This window comes from Macrotis lagotis, chromosome 3 (genome assembly GCF_037893015.1).
Source record: "Macrotis lagotis isolate mMagLag1 chromosome 3, bilby.v1.9.chrom.fasta, whole genome shotgun sequence".
Lineage (NCBI taxonomy): Eukaryota > Metazoa > Chordata > Mammalia > Peramelemorphia > Peramelidae > Macrotis > Macrotis lagotis.
The window spans coordinates 32,047,242-32,072,019 of NC_133660.1; the positions used below are offsets into that span (position 1 = coordinate 32,047,242).

At 36.4% G+C, this 24,778-nt stretch overlaps 1 protein-coding gene across 1 annotated transcript in view; it reads right to left on the minus strand.

The window, feature by feature from the left end:
- Positions 1-502: 502 nt before the first annotated feature.
- The window catches only part of LOC141517417 (sulfotransferase 1B1-like), a 36,867-nt gene continuing 12,591 nt past the window's right edge, over positions 503-24,778 (minus strand). The window contains exons 4-9 of the mRNA XM_074228389.1: positions 22,435-22,563; positions 18,009-18,106; positions 15,608-15,734; positions 12,618-12,712; positions 6,075-6,255; positions 503-2,776 (exon numbers count right to left, since the gene is read on the minus strand). Of these exons, the coding sequence (XP_074084490.1) occupies positions 2,664-2,776; positions 6,075-6,255; positions 12,618-12,712; positions 15,608-15,734; positions 18,009-18,106; positions 22,435-22,563 (743 nt within the window). The 3' untranslated portion in view covers positions 503-2,663. The remainder of the gene's footprint in view (positions 2,777-6,074; positions 6,256-12,617; positions 12,713-15,607; positions 15,735-18,008; positions 18,107-22,434; positions 22,564-24,778) is intronic.

Genomic DNA, 24,778 nt, shown 5'->3' on the forward strand with positions numbered 1-24,778 from the left:
CCTTTGGGCATAATTCCAAATTGCTTTCCAAAACGGTTAGATAAGTTTGTAATTCCACCAGCAGTGAATATACTTTTCCCACATCCTCTCCAACATTTATCATTTCCCTTTTTTGTCATATTAGCCAATTTTATAGGTGTGAGGTGGTACCTCAGAGTTGCTTTAATTTATATCCATCAATCAAAAGTTTACAGCACTTCTTCATATGACCATAGATAACTTTATTTTTTTCACTTGAAAACTGCCTATTCATCTCACTGTGATCATTTATCAATTGGGGAATGACTTGTATTATAAATTTGACTCCATTTTCTACATGTTTGAGAAATGAAGCCTTGATCAGAGATACTTGCTGTAAAGATTATTTTCCAGTTTTCTGCTTTCCTTTTAATCTTATTTGCATTGGTTTTGTTTGTACAAAAGCTTTTAATTTTAAAATTTATTTTATTTTAATTAATAAAAATAATTTTATCTTAATTTAATCAAAATTTATCTATTTTACATTTCAAAATGCTCTCTCTCTCTCTTGATTCATCAAGAATTCTTTCCTTCTCCATAGATCTGACACGTAGATCCTTCCTTGCTCATCTAATTTGCTCATGGTATCACCTTTTATGTCTAAATCATGTACCCATTTCAACCTTATCTTGATATAAAGTGAGCTATAGGTCCATATCTAAGTTTGTGCCCTATTATTTTCCAGTTTTCCTAGCAGTTTTTGTCAAATAGTGAGTTCCTATCCCAAAGACCAGGGCTTTTGGGTTTATCAAATACCAGGTTACTTTGATCATTGACTACTGTATCATGTGAACCTACTCTATTCCACTGATCCATCACTCTATTTCTTAGCCAATATGAGATAGTTTTTTATTTATTTTTGTTTTTGTTTTTATTTATTTATTCATTTAATTTTTTAGTACCAGATAGTCTTTCTTTTAATATTTTATTTATTTATTTTCCCAACTGCATGCAATGGTAGTTTTTTATATGCAATGGTAGTTTTCAACAATCATTGTTTTGCTAAGTTTTGAATTTCACATTTTTCTCCCTTCCTCCCTTCCCTTCCCCCTCCCCAACAGAAAGTAATCTAAAAAAGACTATACATGTATAACCATGTTAAATCTAAATTCATATTAATCATGTTTTGAAAAGAAGAATCTTGTCAAAATGGGAGAAAAAATTAGAGAGAAAATAAAACATAATACATAAGACAACTTTTAAAAATTGAAATTAATAGGCTTTCAAGTTACAAGTCTTTTAAATAAGTTACAAGTCTTTTAAAATTATCTTTGATTATTGTAGTGCTGGATAGTTTTGAAGGTTACTGCTTTATAATATAGTTTGAGATCTGGTATTGCTAGAATACTTTCCTCTTAATTTCCTTGATATTCTTGACATTTTGTCTGGCAAATGAATTTTGTTGTTCTTTTTTTCTAGCACTGTCAAATTTTTTTTGGTATTTTGATTGACATAGCACTGGACAGGGAAATTACTTTAGTTTTTATTATCTTGGATCAGCCTATCCATGAGCAATTGATATTTTTCTAGTTGTTTAGATCTGACTTTGTGTGAAAAGTACTTTGTAATTGTGTTCATGGAGTTCCTGGGTTTGTCTTGGCAGGTAGACTCCCAAGTATTTTAAATGGTTTATAATTATTTTAAATGGGGGCAGCTAGGTGGCACAGTGAATAGAGCTCTGGCCTTGGAGTCAGGAGTACCTGGGTTCAAATCTGACTTCAGACACTTAATAATTACCTAGCCATGTGGCCTTGGGCAAGCCACTTAACCACATTGCCTTGAAAAATGTAAAAAAAAAAAATAATTATTTTAAATGGAATTTCTGTATCTTTTGCTACTGGACTTTGTAGATCATATAAAAATGCTAATGATTATATAGATTTATCTTATATCCTCAAACTTTGCTAAAGTTGTTAATGATTTCAAATAGTCTTTTACTTGATTCTCTTGAGCTCTTTAATTCGATCATCATATCATCTTCAAAGAGTGATGACTTTATTTCCTCACAGCCTATCCTAATTCCTTCAATTTCTTTTTCTTCTCTTATTGCTAATGCTAACCTAATACTCTATTGAATAACCATTCCTCCATTTTTGTTGTCACTATAAAATTTGACTTGGCATTCATATTCAATCACAGGAGCCTCCAAATCTCACACTCCTTTGGTGGGTTTTTCAAACCTTTCACCATCAGGTTCTTTTTTTTGCCTGAGGGTTTTCATGGTACCTGATACACAATAAATACTATGATTGAAGAAGAGTAAGGAAGGGGGTGTCACTGAATTGAAAAATCCATGAATATGAGCATTTTTAAGGAGACTTGGAATGATAGAAGGGGTATGAATTATTTAATGCTCAACAGAAGAATTAATATTTTATCCTCTAGGCAATAGAAAACCTTGGGATTTATTGAATTGGGGTATGTGTGTTAATATACACAGAGCTATGCTATCACTTTGGCAGCTGAGTGGAGAATGGATTGGATTAGGTACAGACTCAAGAAGAGAGAAACTATTGTGATCATTCAGGCAAGTGACTGATGAAGAACTAGAATGGGCTCTGTGGGGGCCATATAGGAGGTAAGTTGTCAAGATAGAATGTCTTCAACTAACAACACAGGAATGCAGGTTTGAGAGACAGGCCACCTTAGACCTCTGTACAGAACTTTAGGGTGGTTCCAGCCATTTCCTTCTCATATATTGCATCAAATGTTTCATTCTGGGCCACAGTGAAGTGATTCTTCCAGTCACCAACAATCCCTGAAAAATAGAAAAGAAAACTGTTACAGTCTTGACTGTTGTTTTTGAGGTCTTAAAAAAGGAATTGATTAGGAACTAATATTGGGTTTAAATAGTGCTTTGATATGTCATTTCATTTGATTTTTACAACAACCCTGTGAGGTCGGTGCTATTGTTATCTTCATTTTATAAATGGGGAAACTGAGGCAGACAACATGCCTTGCCCTGAGATACACATGAAGATATTTTTGAATCTAGATTTGAACACAGATTTTCCTGACACCAAGTCCTTTGCTTTCCCCACTGGACCATCTAGCTGTCTCTTTGAGGGTTCTTGAGTTTTTATCTCAAAACATTGGTTGGAGCTCTGATTTAAGTCATTAGCTTGTTAAGAAACATGAGAAAATGCTTTGAGAACAAGGGGTAGTTTAGCCCAGTCCAGGAGAGGCATAAGAAGCTGGGGTTAGAAGACCCACAAGGCTTCCCATTGAAATAGTCACTGATCAAATTTCTTTGCTGGGAATTTTCATGAAATTCATGATTGATTGGAGAAGGGTGGCTATTGGAAGCTCACTGGAAGAGAATTAAATACTGTCGCTAAGAGGAGAGCTATCAATAGTCTTCTAGTGACATCTACAGAATGTCTGTGTCCTTGTGGACCAGATAGAGATGTATGGTCTAATTACATGGGTTCAGATTGTGTGAATGCCTCAATTCAAAGAGGGGTGATAATCAAACTGGTGAAGGTGTTTAGTTGAGTCTTTTCTATACAGTACACTCTTCTGTTTGAAATCATAATTCCTCAGATGAAGGCTTATATGACTTGCAAGACATTTGCAAGACACATAGCTGAGGAGGGTTAATCCATGAGATAGAAGAATTTGAATCCATGATGATCTGGAGCCCAAATGCTGAATTAAGAGTTAAGATATGGACTGCTATCGCCCTTCCCACAACATGTATCACCTCTTGAATAGGGCTAAAGGTGTTCACACAAATATTTAAGGAATGATTTGTCCATGGATCTGATCATGAAAGAAATTCATGGAAGCAACATCCCCCAAACTGGAAGATCTTTATGACCTGTAAGTTCATTACAAGTTAACATTGTGAGGTGGCAGGACTTTCCCCCCTTATCACCCCCTCCACACTCACCCCCCAAATAACAATTAGGTTGAATCAATAGAAAGTTGATTCCTATCAGACCACTTCTGGAGATTCATAAGAAAGGAGATTCATAAATTAGAGGGTTATGTTTAGGGAGAGTGACCAGAATGGGGACAGTATTTGAAACCTATGATATATGAAAGACTGGCTGAAGAAAATGAGAATGGTTAACCTGGAGAAGAGAAGACTTGACTGTCATGGGGTTAGGGGATACACTCGCAAACTTCAAATATTTAAAGGGTTGTCTGCTTAGTTCCTGATTCAACATTACAGACAACGGATAGAAATTACACAGGAGGGGTGTTCAGGAACAGCATGAACTGACTTTTGAGATCCCATTGTTAAAATTTCAATATGAGTAATTTTTGTTGCTCAGTCCTGTCTGATTTTCTATGATCCCATTTAGGATTTTCTTGGTAGGGATACTGGAGGGGTTTACCATTTCCTTCTCCATCTCATTTTGCAGATAAGGAAACTGAAGCAAATAGAATTAAGTGACTTGCCCAAGATCATACAGGTAGTAAGTGTCAGATGCCAGATTTGAACTTAGGTCTTCCTGTCTCTTGGCAGGCACTCTTGTGTTATTCATTGAGCTACCTAGCTACCCATATGAACATTTACATCTCAGGAAGAACAATCACTACACAAATCAGTTTGATTTATTGTTTTGTTGATTGCCTAGACTTAATAAGTTATTAATGATGTAGATTAAAGGTAAATGTTTGCCCACCTCCATTTCTTTATACTCTCTTTCCTACTTCAGTTTGCTTCTTAAACATTTACTGCACAACTGTGATATTACAGGGTGTTTTTAGTGAAGATTTTAGTTAAATAAAAAAAAAATTAGTTAAATAAAAGGGTAAAAAAACCATAGAACTTCCCCAAGGTGGAATCAGGCCAGAGGTCTTTGAGTGGAGATTGAATGACTATTTGATGATGAAATACTAAGTGGGATTTATGTTCTGGGAAGGGATTTTGCTATGTCAGCATCTCTGAGATTCCCTCCAAGTCTCTATTTCTATGATTCCATGATTTCCCTATAATATCAGGAAAACTACCAACCTTGAAAAGTTTAATGAAAATAAAATTTTTGTGAATAAAAATGCATTGGAAATGAACTAGAGGAGTTGTTATTTTTAAAAATTCTGGGTTAAAGGAAGTAATCTTTTAATAGATTTATCTTATATAGACACCTATGTAATGTGACTTAAACCAAGGAGTTTTAGTGAAGGGGAAATCTAGGTTGGAATGTATGAAACACCCCAATTTGCTATCTTAAAAAAAAAACCTCCAAAAACTCAACCCACCAAACATTAATCTTTCCATCACTGAATGGATCAGGGTTCCCTGAACTAGAACATATGTGCCCCAGGGATATGAAAAGCTTAGTTTCTTTCTTACAACATAAGCTCAATAAACACTAGAATAGATTTCCTTTCATGTTAAATTGAAGATATAGTGAAGTTTACTGAAAGTCAAAATGGAATAGGGACTGAAAAAAGTATGGGAACCTTGACTTAGGAAAAAGCATAATTCTACCTGGAGCCAGTTGGGAGGGGAGAGGATAGAATGTTGCATCTGGAGTCAGGAAGAGAGGGTCAAATCTTCTCTCAAATACTTAATTAGTTGCGTGAACCCGGGCTTCTATCTGCCTCTGTTTTCTCAGCTATAAAATGGAGATAATAATACCTACTTCCCAAGGCTGTGGTCCCAAACAAATGAGATAATATATATATTTTTGATCACCTATATTTGTTTTCTGCCAATCAATCTCAGTGGATTTACATTTCCCATAGGAATGATGGCACTCAATGTTACAAAGTTCTAAAAAGTTAAAAATATCATTATATAACTAAAGAAAGATTATAGAAACAATAAGCCAGTCACTGTGAATTGAATCAGTGAGATATTTGTAAAGGTAACCTTTATCTACCTCAGTTTCCTTATCTATAAAATGGGATGATAGCACTTACCTTCCAAGGTTTCAGTGAGCACATTTCTGTAAAAATGGGATCATATTTATAAAGCACTAACTATATAAATGCTAGCCTTTATGATGATGACAATGATGACAATGATTATTAATTTCTTTCTAGCACACCAAACAATGAAAGCACAGAAATGGTGACTGAAATCTCAGGAAAATAATTACCTTTCCGCATCTGAGAGGAGGCATCATGATCCATCATTTTACTTGGTACATTTGTGAAGTTCAACAAGGGATTATTTTTCATCATTTCAAATGATGTATGATGGATGATCTTCTTCACAACCTTCTCATCTGGGTTCTTCCCCAGGAACTGCATCACCTTCTCGATTTCCTTCTTCGGGTTCTGCCAGAGAGATTTCAAAAAAAGCTAGTATGTTAAATAGTTCAGTGAATTTGTTTTTTTTCTGGAATATATTAGGGAGAGATGATGGGAGAGAGGGTTTGGGTCAAGGAATAGATTGATTTCTAGGTGTACTTCCCCTTCCTCATTCCCTCAAAAACTTTTGTGGAAGTGCCTTTGCCAGGTGGTGGTAATTAGAGCTGTTTTCTGGTCCTTTCTTACCTCTTACCAGCTATCCAGAATAGACCCAAATCTGTTTCTTGGCTGGTTTACAAAATGATTGCTGTTTGTTTATGCAGTTTACCTTTAATTGGATTCGCCTTCTCCCTCCCTTTCACTATAATTAGAATAATAATAGCTAGCTTTTCTTCCACACCACAAGGTTTACAAAGAACTTTACAGATATTATCTCTTTTGATCTTCAACCCTGAGAAAGAAGTTGCTGTTATTGTCCCCATTTTACAGATGGGGAAACCAAGGCAGAAAGCAGCTAAATGACTTGTCCAAAGGTAGTTAAGTGTAGTGGTCCAAGATTGGATTTGAATCAAGTCTTCTTAACTTCAGTTTCGGTACCCTATCTACTGTTCGGCCTTAACTCCTTGAGAGTAGGTATTGCTTCATCTTTTTTATCTGCACCCCCAACCCTTCCCATATTTGCTCATAGTTGAAGCATTAAAAGCTAGTATGCTCTATGTCTAATTATTTTTAAAAAGGTAAATGCTAGCTAAATACTCATGTGGTATGATGAATGTTGACCAAAGGTAGAGATTTGGGAAGAAGCTTCAATTCTTCAGAAGCAAAAGGCCTAAGAATGGGGTTGGATTTGGAAGAGGAGAATAGTGGACGTGGAACTCACTGGATCTCCCACAATCAAGAAAGGGTACTGAAATCAACCCCCTAGGCAAATGTAAGTTTCCAATAAATTTAGGCCAAACCTGTCTCCATGTTGGGTTTTGGGGAATCAGGAAGTGGCCTTACCTGGGAACCTCTCCTTGTCCTTGACTCCTGCTGTCTTATTCCTATTAGAGTCTCAAGTTCCTTACAATTAAAAGGAAGGGGTGCTCCCCTACAAATTGTTGAGGGGTCTTATTACTCCCCAATACATGTCTCCTACAATAAAATATTTAATATTTTCAAATTGTGTCCTTCAAGACAATCTTCCTTTTTTCCATTCTTTCTATTCTTTAGTTAGATCTTTAAATCATAGACAGAAACACACTAGTGAGGAGGAACCAAGACAAAGGAAAAAATAGGTCACAAACTTCAGAGCTCTATTATTTTATTATTTTACTCATATTTGTTTCCCTATTAATGTTTACTTTTTTATTATTATGAACTTGAGAAACATCAAACACAAACATTTCCCTATAAAAAAGAATGGAAAATAGATGAAATCATGAAGTCTCTATGAAAACTCATGGCAACTAATAACTGAGCAGCTTGGACTTTTTAGCTTATTTCAAATTTAATACTGTCCTACTTGTTTATGTTTCCTTCTGAACTTTTTCCTATTCTGCTCTGAATGTTTGAAAGACTCACTTTTTTCCTTTTCTTTCTTTATATTAGGAATAAATAATCACCACACATTGGATCGTGTCATAGGTATAACTGTAGGTATTTTTTTTTAAGGACAAGAAGCTAGTCTGATAAGATTTGCTTTTAATTCTTCCATTAGTTCCATATTTTATTATAAAATTTTCTTTTTATTATGAACTTCATCATCAAAACCATATTTCAATATAGAAAAAGATATTGCTATTACTATCAATACTTTCCTTCTCTTCCCCCTTTCCCTTGTCCACATTTTTGGAACAAATTTTTGTTGAATCATTTCAGTTGTGTCTGACTCTTTGTATCGCCATTGTGGGGTTTTCTTGGCAAAGATACAGGAATAACTTGCTATTTCCTTCTCCAGTTTATTTTACACATGAGGAAACTGAGGCAAACAGGGTTAAGGGACTTGCTCAGCATCACACAGCTAGCAAGCTGAATATGAACTCAGGAAAATGAGTCTTTCTAGTTCTATATCTACTGTCAAACCGACACATTGACTCTGAAAATATGTCTATATTGTCCCACTAATACGGTTCTTCTCTGCCAAGATATGTTTATTAATTATTTATTTTCTGCTTAGTAACTGATTCTTTTTCTCCTTTTTCTGTACAAAGAAGAAGGAAGTGAACAAAAAGAAAGAATATGATCAGCCTTAGCTATTTATAATTGAAATAGTCTGTTCTTAGTCCTCTGCCCCTCCTCTCCTCTCCTCACCAAAACCCAAATCTAAGTAAATAATCAACTCTATTGTTAGGGCAAGGACTTTGAATTTATTTCTTTTCAAGGATGGAGACTGGGTAGAGATTCTGGGAAGCAGAGGGGTGCTTGATTGTCTGGGAACTTGAACATGCTACATTTCTTTAAGACCAAGGGAAAGGACTACAGAAAATAGGATCTTATGCTAATGTATTGTTGGTGGAGTTGTGAACTGACACAACCATTCTAGAGAGCAGTTTGGACTTATGCCCCCAAGGATTATAAAACTGGGCATACTCTTGGATCCAGCAATACAACTTCTGGGTCTGTATCTCAAAAGAGATCATTAAAAAGGAGAAAAGACCCACATGTACAAAAATATTCATAGCGGTTCTTTTTTGTGGTGGCAAAGAATTGGAATTTGAGGGAATGCCCATGAATTGGGAAAAGACTGGATAAGTTGTGGTATATGAATGTAATGAAATGTTATTGTTCTATAAGAAATGATGAACAGACTGATTTCAGAAAAGCCTGGAAAGACTTAATATGAACTGATGCTGAGTGATGTGAGCAGAACCAGGGGAAAATTGAACATAGCAACTGCGACTCTGTGTAATGATCAACTACGATAGACTTAGCTCTTCTCAGCTTTATGGTGATCAAATTCAATTCTAAAAGACTTGTGATTGAAAATGGCATCCATATCCAGAGAAAGAACTGTGGAGTCTGAATGTAGCTCAAAGCATATTTTCACTTAAAAAACCTTTTTTTTGTTTGTTCTTTCTTGTGGTTTTCCCCTTTTGTTCTGATTCTTCTTTCACAGTGTGACTATTATGGAAATATGTTTGACAGATTATACATGTATAACCTATATTGGATCATTTGCTATCCTAGAATGGGGGGGAAGGGTGGGAGGGAGAAAAATGTACAAAAACAAATGTTGAAAACTATGTATAATTGGAATAATAAATCAATAAAAAGAAAAAAGAAAATATGATCTTGGTCAGAATGGGAAGAAGAAAATGAATATGTTTATTTTTTCTCTACTTGAGTCCTGAATTTTCCCTTTGCCATTCTGCCCTTCAGGCATGTAAAAAAAGAAAATGTATTGTTCATCAGGTACACAGGTTAACAGGTACAGAAGCTACTCACTGGCTAGAGATGGGGAATGACTCAGACTTGTTTATACTTCACTGGCAATCATAACTACCCCACCCTCTGAGATCAACAGGTACAAAGGACTCTCTATTGAGAGTCTGCTATGTTCTGAATCTGAGAGAGTAAAAGTAAGAGCCACAACCATCATAATATAGGTGCCTATGTTCACTTGTATTAATCATGTTGGGAACAAGGGGAATAAGAATTTATATAACAGCTAATATATTCTAATAAAGGCACTGTGTTAAATACAAATGTTACCCCACTTGATCCTCACAACAATGTTGGGAGGTAAGTGTAATGATTATCTCCATTTTATAGTTGAGGAAACTGAAGCATACAGGGTAAGTGACTTCCCCGGGACCATATATTTAGTAAATATCTGAGGGTGGATTTGAACTCAGAGCTTCCTAACTTTAGACTTTATCCTGCAAGCTATTAGCTCCTTTTTTCTCTTTTTTTTTGCAAGACAATGGAGTTGAATGACTTGTTCAAGTGACGTCTTATAGCTGGGAAGTATGGGGATTTGACTCCAGGGTCAGTGCTCTATCCTTTGTACTACCTAGCTGCTCCCCCCCCCCCCCACCCCAGTTCCTTCTTTTAAAAAAAATATTTTATTTATTTGTTTTTCCAACTTCATGCAACAATAGTTTTAACCAATCATTTTTATGGCAAGGTTTTGAGCTTTACATTTTTCTCTCTCCCTCCCTTCATTCCCCCCCACCCCGACAGAAAGCAATCTGATATATGCTCTATCTACATTGATAACCAGGCTAGATATCACCCCATGTTGTTATTCCACTAGCTACTTTTTTTTTTTTTGCTAGGCAATGGGGTTAAGTGGCTTGCCCAAGGCCACACAGCCAGGTAATTATTAAGTGCTTGAGGCTGGATTTGAACTCAGGTCCTACTGACTCCAGGGCTGGTGCTCTATCCACTGCACCACCCAGCTGCCCCTCCACTAGCTACTTCATAGAGGGAAAAAAAAGATCCATAATAATGTCCTGGAATGAGGCTTTTCACTATTTGATTGGTTCTTGGTGGTTGTTGTTGTTTCAGTCCTGTCTGATTCTCCCAGATCTACTTGGGATTTTCTTGGCAGAGTTACTGGAGTAGTTTGCCACTTCCTTCTCCTGCTCACTTTACAGATGAGGAAGCTGAATAGCTGGAAAGTATATGAAGAGGGATTTGAACTCAGGAAGGTGAAGTTTTACTGATTCCAGGCCCCATGCTTTACCCACAGTGCCACCTACTGCCCTCCTGGGTGCCTATCTAAAAGGAATAGTTGAATTTGAAAAGCTTATCAAAGTTAGGTTGAAGGATTTCTCTCAGATTCCATTGTTTTCTTTCAAGAAGAAGTTTATCTACCTCACTGACTTCAGGTCTGGCTTAATCATAATTCTATAAGAATTAAAAAAATGTTTTTTTAAATTAAAACATTTTTTATTTAAGGCAATGGAGTTAAGTGACTTGCCCAAGGTCACACAGCTAGACACTTATTAAGTGTCTGAGGCTAGATTTGAACTCAGGTCCTCCTAACTCCAGGGCCAGTGCTCTTTATCCACTGAACCACCTAGCTGAATTGATGGACAATACCTTAATGACAAATTCTAAGATAAGCTAAGACCAGTAAAAGATAAAAGAAGACTATATAGGCTTAACAGGCTAATCTGTCATTGTACAAACTCTTCAGTCTCTCTTTTTTTTAAGGTTTTCGCAAGGCAAATGGGGTTAAGTGGCTTGCCCAAGGCCACACAGCTAGGTAATTATTAAGTGTCTGAGACCAGATTTGAACCCAGGTACTCCTGACTCCAGGGCCGGTGCTTTATTCACTATGCCACCCAGCCGTCCCCTCACTCTTTTCTAAATGTTCTTTGAATGTAACCATTTTTTTCAAAAGATTTTTTAAAAATGTGCAGTAAATTAACTTGTTTTTGCATAAAAGAAAATGCTTTCAAGGCTAGGAAAAGGAAGAATGAGAAACAGCACACCAAATATAATTTCTTTCATATTCTCACTATGGGAAATTAGAGGTGCAAAAGGTACCACTCAGCCTTGGCTTAGTCTTTTCTGCTGCTTTGCCCTTGGTTTGATGTCTTTGCTGATAGTATCTGGTAAGAGCCAATACTATAAGATGAGAAGTCTTGGACCCTTCCCATTGAAACTGCCATGTGGTTGATGGAGTACAGACCTGGCTTCTTTACCTCTCTTTCTTTGCAGGTAAAGGGAGAATGGTCTCCTGATGCCCTAGCACCTGGACTTTGCAGCTAGGTTCGATATTGATGCCTGAGGGAGCAAGGGGTGACCTCTAGAATCTAATCTAGCAGTAGTTGAGATGAAGTGGCGGTCATGCCACATAGAGATATGAACTTGGTGAGAATGAGTCTATGAGCTCCGTTTGAGTCCATTCTCCTCAAATATTGAATTGTGATAGCAGAGAGGGTGCCTCTGAGATGTTGGGGGCAAATGCTGTTCTTTTATTCTTGCTACATTTTGAGGCAAATATTTCTTTGAAAAAGCTAATAGAGAAATAGAACTTGGGTATAAGTTACCGACATTTAATAGTGAGGCAAATGCGCCTAGTTGGGAGTGTGATCCCAGAAGAAATTAGAGAAGAGATATCCACTAAATCCTTCAGAATTTCCCTCAAACTCTGGGAGTTCCTAGAACCCGAGCCTAGACTAGACTTTATGCCATACTCATAGTTTACTTGAACCCAGGCTGTGAATGTGAGTTATTTCTTATGATCAGTTAAGATTTCTAACTGCCCAAGTCAATAATTCATTAGATAATTGGAATGTTTATAAGTGAATATATGTCTGCAAAAGGAAGCCAGTAAACAAAGGATAGGTAGACCAGTACCCCAATCAATGAACAAAAGATGAGCTTATCTATTGATATTTACCCCAGAATATAGAGGGGGAATCAAACATAGTGCAGAGCATCATCTATTTTACCTTTTTCATATCTTCATAGAACACATAGAGCATAGGGTAATCTTCCTTCTTATCCCACCAGCTCTTCACATGGGCAAACCAGGAACCATAGGACACTAAATTCAGAAAAAGGAAAGAGGTAAGAATACAACCGACCAATCCTATTTCTGTCTGATTAGGCTTTTGATGTCATTATAACTATTCAAGGACTTGATCTAATTTGGTCACCAGGGTAACGGAAAACATTGGATTGGATACTTTTTGGCTTAGTATGTTTGTTGGGTATGCATGGGAGGGGGTGTTCTAATGATTAAGAGGAATAGGACCTCTTGGGAGACCTGATGACTGATGACTGTGGGTCAAAGATAAGGCACCAAAGTGAAATCAAAGGCATCTATTAGCACCCTAAGGAAAATTGCTCTTATTGATAACTTTTAACTTCTTTTCAGGCCCTATTAGAGTTCATGGCCTATCAGAAACATCCTGCAGCCCTTAAGATAGATACATAAAACATTTCACAGGAGAATGAGGGTTAGAAAAAGGGGGAAATCATTCAAGAAGGGGAATATTTGGAATGCAACAGGTAAGATTTATGAGAATAAAAAGCATTCTCTGTTCAAGGGTATGGGGCAAAGGGAAATGACAGAGTAATTTCATAATTGTTAAATGAAACAAAACTTCACGGTTGAAATAACCATTTTGAGAAGATTACAGGTATCTCTTATCTAAGGACCACAAATATTTATTCCTGCAGTGAATGAGACTATATGCTTTGCCATTTCTTTACATGTTAGATCTTATTTCTTCAATAAAGGATGGAAACTTTCTACTCCTAGATCCTCAGGTGGTTGGGGGATTAGTCCATCAAAATGTCATGAAATAATTTAGGTTCCTATTTCACCCTCCTGGAATTATTAATAGCAAGAAAAAAATAGGATATTAGAAAAATTTGAGAATCAAAGGATTTATACATTATTTTAGGATTTCTTAACACCATTCTGAGAATGATAATTATTTGTTTTAAGACTGACCTTGCAGGAATTATTTCTCAACACAGGGATGAGAAGAAATGTACTAAAACCACTTTTGACTTTTCTAACACGATACCTACCAAGTAAAGTAAATCTGTGATTTTCCTACATTTCTATTCTTTTTAGTGAACTCAGCAATATCAGAGGCAGTTAATCAGTTTCTGGGAGGTCAGAGTATTTTTTGGTTCTGGTTTAGTAGACTGAGTTGTATTATCTCACATGCTGTGGACAGAACCACAATTGGGATTTGTCACCAAATAATGTTTTAAAAAAAGTTTAGATGATTAAAAATGAATAAATAAAAGCATTAGTAGTAGAAATATGATCAATGAGCAGAATATACAATATGAAACTAGAAAAAACAAACTTCAAATCAATACACACAAAAAAACTTTCAATTAATAGAAGCAAATTGGAAAACAGAAAGACCATAACAGTGATAAACAAAAGTAAGAACTGATTCCTTGGAAAGAAAATTGGATTAAATTGTTAAATTGAATTGAAATATGATAAACTTCTAGATAACTTGATTAAAAGAAAGGAAAAAATCAAACTGATGAAATATAAAGCAAAAAGATAAAATCACAACAGAGGAGAAATAAAAAAGGATAACAGTACCTACTTTACATAATTATATACTAAAAATTGAGAATTTCAGAAGTGGAGAATTAGGTCTAAAGATATATTAATAGAATGTCAGAGATCTTGATCTAATTTTAGAAGAGAAAATTAAATTACAAAAAGGGTGAAAAAATCACAACACAATTATTACCTATATTACCCAAATTATTCTCAGAAATTGAACAGAATTCTTTTTCAGCATCAATTTCTTTTAAGAGACAAAAAATACTAAAAATGAGATCCTCTTACACAGATATGACTAGAGAGCCCATTTTTGCCAAACAAAATATAGTTAGATTTACTAACTCAAGCAAGGGATAAATGTAACCACAAAAGGTAAAATAGATGATTTTAATTATATAAAAGTAAAAAGCTTTTACATGAACAAACTTAATACACATAAGAAAAGAAGGGATGCAGTTGATTGGGAAAAGTTTCTTTTCATCAGATTTTTCTATTAAGGGTCTAAGATATCTAAGATACATAGAGAATTGATATAAATAAGCAAGAACAAAAATGAATACCCTGTGAATAAATGGTCAAAAGATGTAAGCAACAATACTTAAATGAAGAAATGCAAATTATTAACAATTCTAGGAAGAAAATTTCCAAATCACTAATAAAAAGAGAAACAATTTTAAGGCTTTGCCTCATATCCAGCAAATTTATAGAGGTTATGAAAAGTTAGATACAGTAATATGCTATTGGAGGAGCTATTAATTGGTCTAATTAATCAGGAAAATAATTTAGAATTATGCTAAGGAAGTGACTCCTATGTCTATGCATTGACCTGAATATTCTACCTCTAGGCAGATATTCCCAGGAGGTCAATTTTAAAAAGGCTCCTTGTACTCCAAAACAGTTATAGCATAACTTTTTTTGTGGCTACAAATACTTAAAAACAAAGTGGATTGGGGAATGATTAGATGAATTATGGCATGTGAGTGGTACATTACTGTAGTATAAAAAGTGATTGATGTGAAAGATATAAAGAAGCATAGGAAGACATATGGAATGATGCAGAGTGAAATAACTTCAATGTATTAGTTATACATAATGACTACAATAGAAGTAAATGAAAAGGGCAGTAGTAAAATAATCAAAACCAAATGCCATGAAATGATCATGTTTATATTTGACCCTAAAGATGTCCTTCCTCTCCTATGCAGAGCTGTGGGACTATGGGTATAGAATGTTAATATAGTATTTTTGGCTAATTCATATTAGCCTTCTGCTCTCTAGACTAGTGATGGAAATATTGGGAAATGTAAGTGAAATTAAAAATGAAAGATATGAGAAATATTAAAAAAACTGAGACATTCAAGAATGAAAATAATTTAAAGGATGATTCCAACTCACCTTTCCCAGCCATGTACTTCTCCAGGTACTCTGCCCAGGAATTTGGGTAAGGCTGTAATTTATTCATCAAATCAAAATAATAATATGAAACTGCAACATCTTTGGCATTTCTTGCCATGTAAATTATCTGCAAGAGGATGGAGAGGAGATTTAGTGGGAATACCAGGAAGAGAATTAATTTTTTTTAATTGGTAGCTCAAAACTAGAGGCTGACTTTGGAATTGCCTTAAAGGGGGGAGTTATAATGTCAATATCCTGAGTCCTCTTATTCTCTGTATCCTACTTTGATATAATTTCCCTTCTGCCTCCTTACCATGCTGCTGTTTCCTCCCCTCCTACCTTATCCTTTAACAATTTTTTTTTTCGCAAGGCAATGGGGTTAAGTGACTTGCCCAAGGTCACACAACTAGGCAATTATTAATTGTCTGAGGCTGGATATGAACTCAGGTCCTCCTTACTCTAGGGCCAGTGCTCTAACCACTGTGACACCTAGCCGCTCCATCCTTTAACAATTTTTGACTATTTTTATTTTATTGATGTTTTCTGTTTCTTACACCATAATGTCCCATGTATCCTTCTTCTTCTTCCTTCAGAGTCATCCCATTGAACAAATAGCATGTTTTTTAAAGAGAGGTAAAAAAAATCAACATAATTGATGGTTACATTGGAAAAGTCCAAGAATATGTGCTTATATATTATCTTCTCCTATTAGAATATAAACTCCTTGAGGCAGGAGTTGCTTTCTTTGCTTATAATTGTATATCCTTTAGCTTAAAGGTCTAACAGCAAGTGCTAAATAAATGAGCTTCCCATCAATCTATTAGAAGTCAATGGAGTGGAGTGTTCCTGGGCAAGTTATTTAGCTTCTCTTTGCCTCAGTTTTCTCAACTATAAAATTAGGATAAAAATAATTACTTAACTTTCTGAGTGATTATGAGAAGTCAGATAATGGTAAAGACTTAGTATAATATTTGATACATAGTTGTCTCTCAATAAATGTTTATCCCTCTCTCCCACCTTTTTCTCCTTTCTCCCCATCTTCCCCCGATATACTGGAGATATGAGCCAGGGAAAGTCACAGTTAACCTAAGAGGTCTAAGCCTATTTCAATATCAGATATCCAGAGAGTCAGTTGCCTAGGTTGCTCTAGGTCAAAAGGGTGCTAGTTCCCGCCCCCCCCCCCCCCCCCGCCCCGAGTTCTGAACCATATCTTATGGCCAAGACCATGCATTTCCTTATGATACTAACATTTTATTTTTTGCACACTCTAGAATCCCAATAACCAAAGTGGTAAAGTCTCCTTGTTTGAATGGTATTTCATCCACTCATATTATTTAAATCTGCCTCTAGCTGACCCCCTAAAATGTCTACTCTTTCCCACTTTTCTTCTTCTCGGTCAATCTCCATCAATCCAAACAAGCTAAGTGGAAGACAATTATTGAAGCATCACATCTAAAAGACAATTTCTTCTCCTTAGGGAGATTACATTTTATTAAATCATCCTGTATATTCCAGGCCTTCTCAAATTAACCTTACATTGATTTATGCCTATTTTGATTCCCATCTGTTTTCCAGGAGAATGTAAGCTTTTTGAGGGCAGGAATTGGTTTGGTTGTGTCTTACATATAATTGGCATTTAGTGAATATTTATTGAATTGAATTGAATTGAACGCCAATTTTATAGTTTAAGCCTCTCATTCAATTTCCAGAGTAGGATAAAATACATTGAAAATATATGGGGTCTGGGGGGCTAGGTGGCTCAATGGAAAAGAGCACTGGCCCTGGAGTCAGGTGTACCTGAGTTCAAATAAGGACTTAGACCCTTAATAATTACCTAGCTGTGTAGCCTTGGGCAAGCTACTTAACCCCATTTGCCTTGCAAAAAAAACCCCCTAAAATAAAAAAAAAAGAAAATATATGGGGCCCATGAAGTGATGCTTTATTGTGAAAAGAATGTATGCATACTTAAAATGTTTAGATTAAATCTTTGCTCTGTGGAGTTGAGACAGTAACTTCTTGTCGAGATCAGTCATGTAGATGATAACTTTAGCCTGACAAACAAAATTAATTATTTGTACCTTTAAATTTAGCTCTATCATCATAATGAGCAAGCACTTAATGAACACTAAGTTTCAGGGCAGCTAGGGTGCCCAACCTGAAGTCAAGGAGATTCAACTTTCTGAGTTCAAATCTGACATGAGAGTTTACTAGCTGTATGACCCTTACAAATTACTTAATCCTCTGCCTCAGTTAAATCATCTGTAAAATAAACTGGAAAAGGAAATGTGTCTTTTCCCAAGAGAACTCCAAAGGAGGTCACAAAGAGTCTGACATGATTGAAAAACAAACAATAACATTGTCTCTGACTGAATGGGTTAAACGGCTACAGCAAATATATTACCTTGCATTTGTTTTTCCAGAAATTCTTGGGAAGGAGATCAACCGGCAGATGAGTCTTGATAAGGCGGGGTGATGGCATCTTTTCTAATGCATCTGTGCCTAGGAAAAGTCCATTTGGTACATGGAGACATTTGATTTTGCCAAAAAATATTTCCATAGCAATTGTCTTCACACTTTTCTGAAAAGCTGTTGTGGAAGTCTAAAATGGTGCAAATTTCTTATTTGGGCTTTTCAGTTAAAACCTTTGACAAACAAGGTAGCAGTTGAGGAGAAGTTTGAGTAAATTAGAAGTCAATTTACTCTTTAGCATACAAAATTTTCTCCTATGCAGAATTTTTTTTTGTTTGATATTTTTTTGCAAGGCAATGGGGTTAAGTGACTTGCCCAAGGTCACACAAGCTAAGGCTGGATTTGAACTCAGGTCCTCCTGACTTCAGGGCTGGTGCTGTCCATTGCTCCACTTAGCTGCCCCTAAGTAGTATTTTTCAACTGCTAAGTGGTGTAGTGGGTAGAGGGCAAGGCCTGGAGTCAGAAAGACTCCTTTTCTTCAGTTCAAGTCTGGTCTTGTATACTTACTAGCTGAGTGATCCTGGCAAGATACTTAATCATATTTGCCTTCATTTCCTCATCTAAATGAGAAAAAATGAACTAGGGAAGAAAATGCCAAACCACTTCATCATCTTTACCAAGAAAATCCCAAATGGAGTCATGAAGAGTTGGCCATGACTCAAGTATTTTCATCAGATGAACTCTGGACCAATTTTATTCATCTAGGACTTCAAGGTAAAGGACACCTTAGCAATCATCTTTTACAGAGAGAGATATCAAAGTTCAGGAAGGTTTTAACCAGTTTGAATTTTCCATTAATTCTAGAAGCTTCTTGGCTTGTCCTTTGTAATCCATCTTGACTACAGTCACATCCATTCATATAAGTGAACCACTAAATAGCACAACCAAGACAGAGAATCAAGTCCTCTAACTCAAAGACTCAGTGTGGGGCTTGCTGAGGCAAAATAATGGAATTACATTCAAACTTTGGCTCTACTGGAATTCTCATTTTGGAGTCTGTGTGGGAGATGGTACAGGAAAACTTGAAGAAATTGCGAAGTGACTTAGAGGGTTTTGTGATTGGGAAGAAGACTAAAGTTGGGGAGGGACATTTTAAGAAGCTGAACTGAAATAAAGGAGAATGGAGACTCCAAGGAGGAAGACTTGGGCTTAAGGTGAAGGAGAAGGAAGTTGGTAGAGCAAAGTCAATAAGATAAGGTAGGAGGAGTGAAGTTGGTGGGCCTGGGTAAGAGGTTAGCCAAACAAGGGAAAGGCTTTTGAGTGCGGTTCAAAGTAAGAGGGCGAAAAGGAAAGTATTAGCCAACAGCTACAGAACTTTGCCTCCATTGTATGTCTTGAACCCTGGAGAGATATCTTGGGGTTTACAGGTCCCAAATCACTCTGGCTCTCATAAATTGACCAGCAGTAGATCCCAGCCAAGCACCTGGGATCTGTTAAAGATCTTAGCTTAAAAAGACCAAGATCTTCCTCTGCATCCAGAGCCATCTCCAGTCATCCTGATCTCCAACTGGCTACTGGACCCAGATGACCATGGTGACTTTGTACAGCATCCCTACACTCAAAGCCAATTCAAGAATGAATGACAGGGCGGCTAGGTGGTGTAGTGGGGGGCGGCTAGGTGGCATAGTGGATAAAGCACTGGCCTTGGAGTCAGGAGTACCTGGGTTCAAATCCGGCCTCAGACACTTAATAATTACCTAGCTGTGTGGCCTTGGGCAAGCCACTTAACCCTGTTTGCCTTGCAAAAACCTAAAAAAAAAAAAAAAAGAATGAATGACAAATATTCCATTGAGGTTAAATCTGCCTCTGTCTTTGAAATGATTGCTTCTGGTTCTATCCCTTTTGGCCAAACAGAACATGTCTAATCCTTTTCCCATATGAAAAGCCTCCAGATGCTTGAAGATAGTTTCCTAAGAATGTTAGAGTACACAATAATCTGCATTGGTGAGAAGAGTTAGGTCACTTGGGATTCCCATGGACAAAGAAAAAGAAAGAAAACAAAAAAAAATTTAAATTAGTAGCAAGCAAACCAGGCTTTGAAATGAGACTGAGGGGCATATGTTTCTGGGTTATTTAATGTCCAAAATAAGGGGTTATATAGACAAATTTAGAGCTGTGTTCCCTCTATATCTTACCACATATGTCCACATATGTGAACGTCAAATCAACTCACATAAAAGAAATCCACTTGAAAAATACTGTAATATAAATTTAGATCTCTTCTATTTGCCTTTTCTATTTTTTTGTGATGGATAGATTTCTGGCAGAAAGCTAGTTGTATGTACATTGCATAAATAATGCAACACAAAATTTCCTTTTAGATTTATAGATCTTTCAGAATAAGATTTCCCCTTTTGTGGGCTGTGACTTTGTAAGCATCTGGAGATGAAATATTGTTTGCCATAACTATGGGGATGGTTTTCTTTTATTACCCTTGAAAATGTACATAGTGCTCTAAAAATGACAGTCATGAGCAATAAACATGAGTCAAGTCTGTTAAATAATAATTTCTATGTTATAACAAAAAAACATAACTGTTTAGAAGCAAGCTCTCCCTCTTTGCTTAAAGGAAATCTGGAATCTGTTTCAGTTTAGCAGCCCAGTTTCCACATCCAAACTTCTGTCAAGCCATTTGACAAAAAAAAAGAAACAAAAGAATGCCATAATGGATTGAGGCTTAGTTATTTCAGTGTAATAACTTGATTGCAATTTTCTGGGTGGCACAATGGATAGGGTATTGGACCTGGAGTGAGGGAGCCCCTAGTTCAAATTCTTCCTTAGACACTAACTGGCTATATGACTCTGGGTAATTCACATAGCTTGTTGGCCCAGTTTCCTCATCTGAATCCATTTAGAGCGGGTTAATGTGAAGTAAAGCTTTGTCACAGATACCTCTTACACATATGCCTCATTACTATTGTGGTTCAAGTTTAAGCATATTCTCTCTCATGAATGCTGTGTATATTTGTGGGAAGGAATAAACTAGGTTTTTGGGAGAACATTTTATATTGTCACTACTATTTCATTTTCTTTCTTTTTCTTCTATTTTCTTCATCTTTTGTCTTCCTCTTCTTCATAGTCTTCATAATCTTTTTTTCTTCATCATCTTCTATTTTTCATTTTCTTTGTCTTTATCATTTTCATCTCCTTCATAGTATTCATCTTTTTTTGTCCTTATCTTTTTCTCCTCTTTTTTTCTTTTACATCTCTTCCTTTTCTTCTTCCTTGTCCTTCTCCTGCCTCATTACATGTATTCCCCTCTTTCCACTTGGTTCCCCTCTCCCCTTGGGCCACCATATGTGGTGTTCTCTTCATAAGAATATAATTTTTCATTGCTTATATTTTGGGATTTGGGGGTCTAACTTTTTTTTTATTTTTTGCAAGGCAATGGGGTTAAATGACTTGCCCAAGGCCACACAACTAGGTAATTATTAAGTGTCTAAGGTAGGATTTGGACTCAGGTACTCCTGATTCCAGGGCCGGTGCTCTATCCACTGTGCCACCTAGCTGTCCCAGCATCTAGCTTCTTAAAAAATATTTTTCTATTCACCATTCAACCAATCAGTTAATTATTGTTATTGTTATTTTTTTATTTTTATTTTTTTCAAGGCAAACAAGGTTAAGTGGCTTGCCCAAGGCCACACAGCTAGGTAATTATTAAGTGTCTGAGGCCGGATTTGAACCCAGGTACTCCTGACTCCAGGGCCGGTGCTTTATCCACTACACCACCTAGCCGCCCCTTATTGTTATTTTTAAAAAGTTGGGACAATTTACTTTTTTGTCTGCAGGTTTTTTTTTTATGATTTCTTGAAATATAGTTTTGTGGTTGAATAGCAACCTCATTTAGAACTATGGGGATAATAGTATTTTCTTCATGGAGTTGTGAAGATCAAGTAAGATAACATGTAAAGTGCTTTGTAAATATTAAAGAATTATATAAATGTTAGTTATTATTTCATTTGCAGGGAGATGCTAGGTGGTACATTTTTTATTTATTGCTGGTAGTGCAGTGAATAGAGTTCCTCCACTTGGGGTGAGGAAAACCTAAGTTCAAATCTAGCCTCAGATACTTAAAGGTTGTAAGACCCTGGGCAAGTCACTTGGTCTTTGCCTCAGTTATCCTATCTCATCTATAAAATGATGATGATAAGATCATCTATCTCTCTTGGTTGTTGTGAAGCTCAATTAAGATAATGATTGTAAAATACTTAACACAGTACTTATAAATGTTAGCTATCATCATCATTCTTATTTGGGGTGAAGGTAAATTGCAGAATCCTATTGTGTCTATATTAATTTATTATGGCATACATAATACAAAAGTTAAGTAATAAAAACAGACAAAACAAAGAGGATACCTGTCATTCTTACTCCTGGGACAGACAGTTCCAACATTGGAATTTTTTCAGTAATGGCATTTCGACTACATTTTTCAATGTCACCGTCATTTTGAATCATATCCACAATTTCAGAAATCCAGGTGGTACCTGAAGCAGAAAGTTAAGAACATGACAGTTATCAAATGAACCTGCCTAAATTATTCAGCAAACTAATGATACTCCCAATTTCTTAATTATTCCTAATTACTCCCAAATCTCTATTAAGTAGTCTTAATTATTGCATTTGAACTTTTGCTATACCAAATTCTTTTTTGTTGTACTGAGTAAAACAACCTCCATCACATTAATTTAGTGTTTCACTGAGAATTCCCATGTCTACTGTAGAGTCTCTTCAAGTTCTCTGTCCCACAATCAACCAAATTACAGAGCATTTACATAGTTTGGATTGGGAGACCCAGAGACAACAGCAAAACTCTCTCTCTCTCTGGTTCTCAGGGACATGGTGCTATGTTAAAGAGATTATATATATATACACATACATATAAGACAACACTTAAGGTAGATAATAAATACAAGTCAATTGTGGGGGAGGGGAACTGGCAGTTCAAGAAAGGTCTCATGTGGGAGGTAGAACCTGAAATGGAGAAAGTGTATTCTAAGAATGGAAAAAAAAACAGTTTGTGGAAAGGCAAAGAGATGGAATGTTGTATGTTTGTTGACCATCTCCTTCCAACTTCACTAACATCCCCATTTATAGGTATGATTTGGAGGGACTGGGACCAACCCAGTTCCTAGATATGAAATAAAAAGATAGATTCCAAGCTTACATGACTCAGTTCTGCCATATTCTGTTCTGCTCTAGCCCTACCAATTGAAAGAAATTGAGGCTGATTCTGCCACTAATCCTTTTGACAGGTCCTTGTCTTTCCCTCATCTCCTCATACTTCAGTTCCCCTATCATTATCCTGCCCTATAACTCAATTCTTACCATGCTTTCACCAGTTCTTCCACTGGTTCAAGACTCAATCTACATCAGAAAACAATGGTCCAGAAAAGAGAGTGGCCTATATCAGGTGACTTTGAAAACATGTACTAGGGATTCAGGTCCAGGGGTTGGGCCATAGGAAAATTTATTATGCCCAACCTGTCAACTGGGATATCCCTTGGACTGTTGTTGACCTCAGATCCCTTTCTACTGTCTGCTATTGAAATAATTTGCTCCTGGAAATTAGAAAACATTAAGAGCTTACTTTTGTGATAGACACTGGGCTAGGAATTAAGGATACAAAGAGGGAGGGGGGAATGATCCTGCTCCTTGGAGCTTATATTTTAATGGGGAAGGCAATATGTAAACAAGAAGTTCCCTATAAGACATTTCCAGTGTAGATGGAAGGGAACATCAAGGGGAACAGCTGTAGAGATTAGGGAAGCCCTCCTAGAGAAGAGGCTTTTGAACTAAGGCTTGAAAGAAGCTGGGGATGCTGAGGGGTAGAGGAGAGGGATAGCCAGAGGTCTAGAGGAGGAAGGTGAAAGTTGAATTTAAGGAGTAGCAGACCAGTGTTGACTGGACCATAGACTATATGGAAGAAAGTAAAGTACAAGAAGACTAGAAGGTAGGAGAGGGGTCAGATTATGAAAGGTTTTAAATGTCAAACAGAAGAGTTTGTTTGCTTCTGAAAGTAATGGAGAGCAACTGGAGATCCTTGAGGGCAAATGGGTGGTGCAGTTGATGGAATGCCAGGCTTAAAGTCAGGAAGACTCATCTCTCTAGGTTCATCTGGCATTGATGATACTAATTATGTGGCCCTGGGCAAATCACTTAACCCTGTTAGCCTCAATTTCTCATCTGTAAAATGAGTTGGAGAAGAAAATGGCAAAACACTCCAGCATCTTTACCAAGAAATCCCCAAATGGGGTCACAAAGTCAAAAATGACTGAACAAGAACGAAGGAGGTGCTTAAGCAGGGAAGGTGACATGAGCTACACTTTAGGAAAATTTTGTAGCTGAGTATACATAGGATGGATCAGTGTAAGGAAATGTGTGAAGGAGGAAGTGAGTACCTGATGGGGATGACTGTGTGAGTGAAGACAGAGGGATATAGCTACATGATGGGGAAACGTAGAAATGACAAGATTTGCAATAGAATGAATACATGAAGTGACAGGATAATTATAATGCAATTAAAACTGAAATATTAAGTAACTCAAGAATCCTGGAAAGAACCATATGAAACAATGCAAAATAAAAAATAGAAGACAGAATTAGGGGAATAGTATTTATGCCAATAACTACAAAAACATGATGAAGGAAAGAGTGAGAATCATCCAGCAACTGATGAGAAGTTAAGAGTCTAGTGACTAA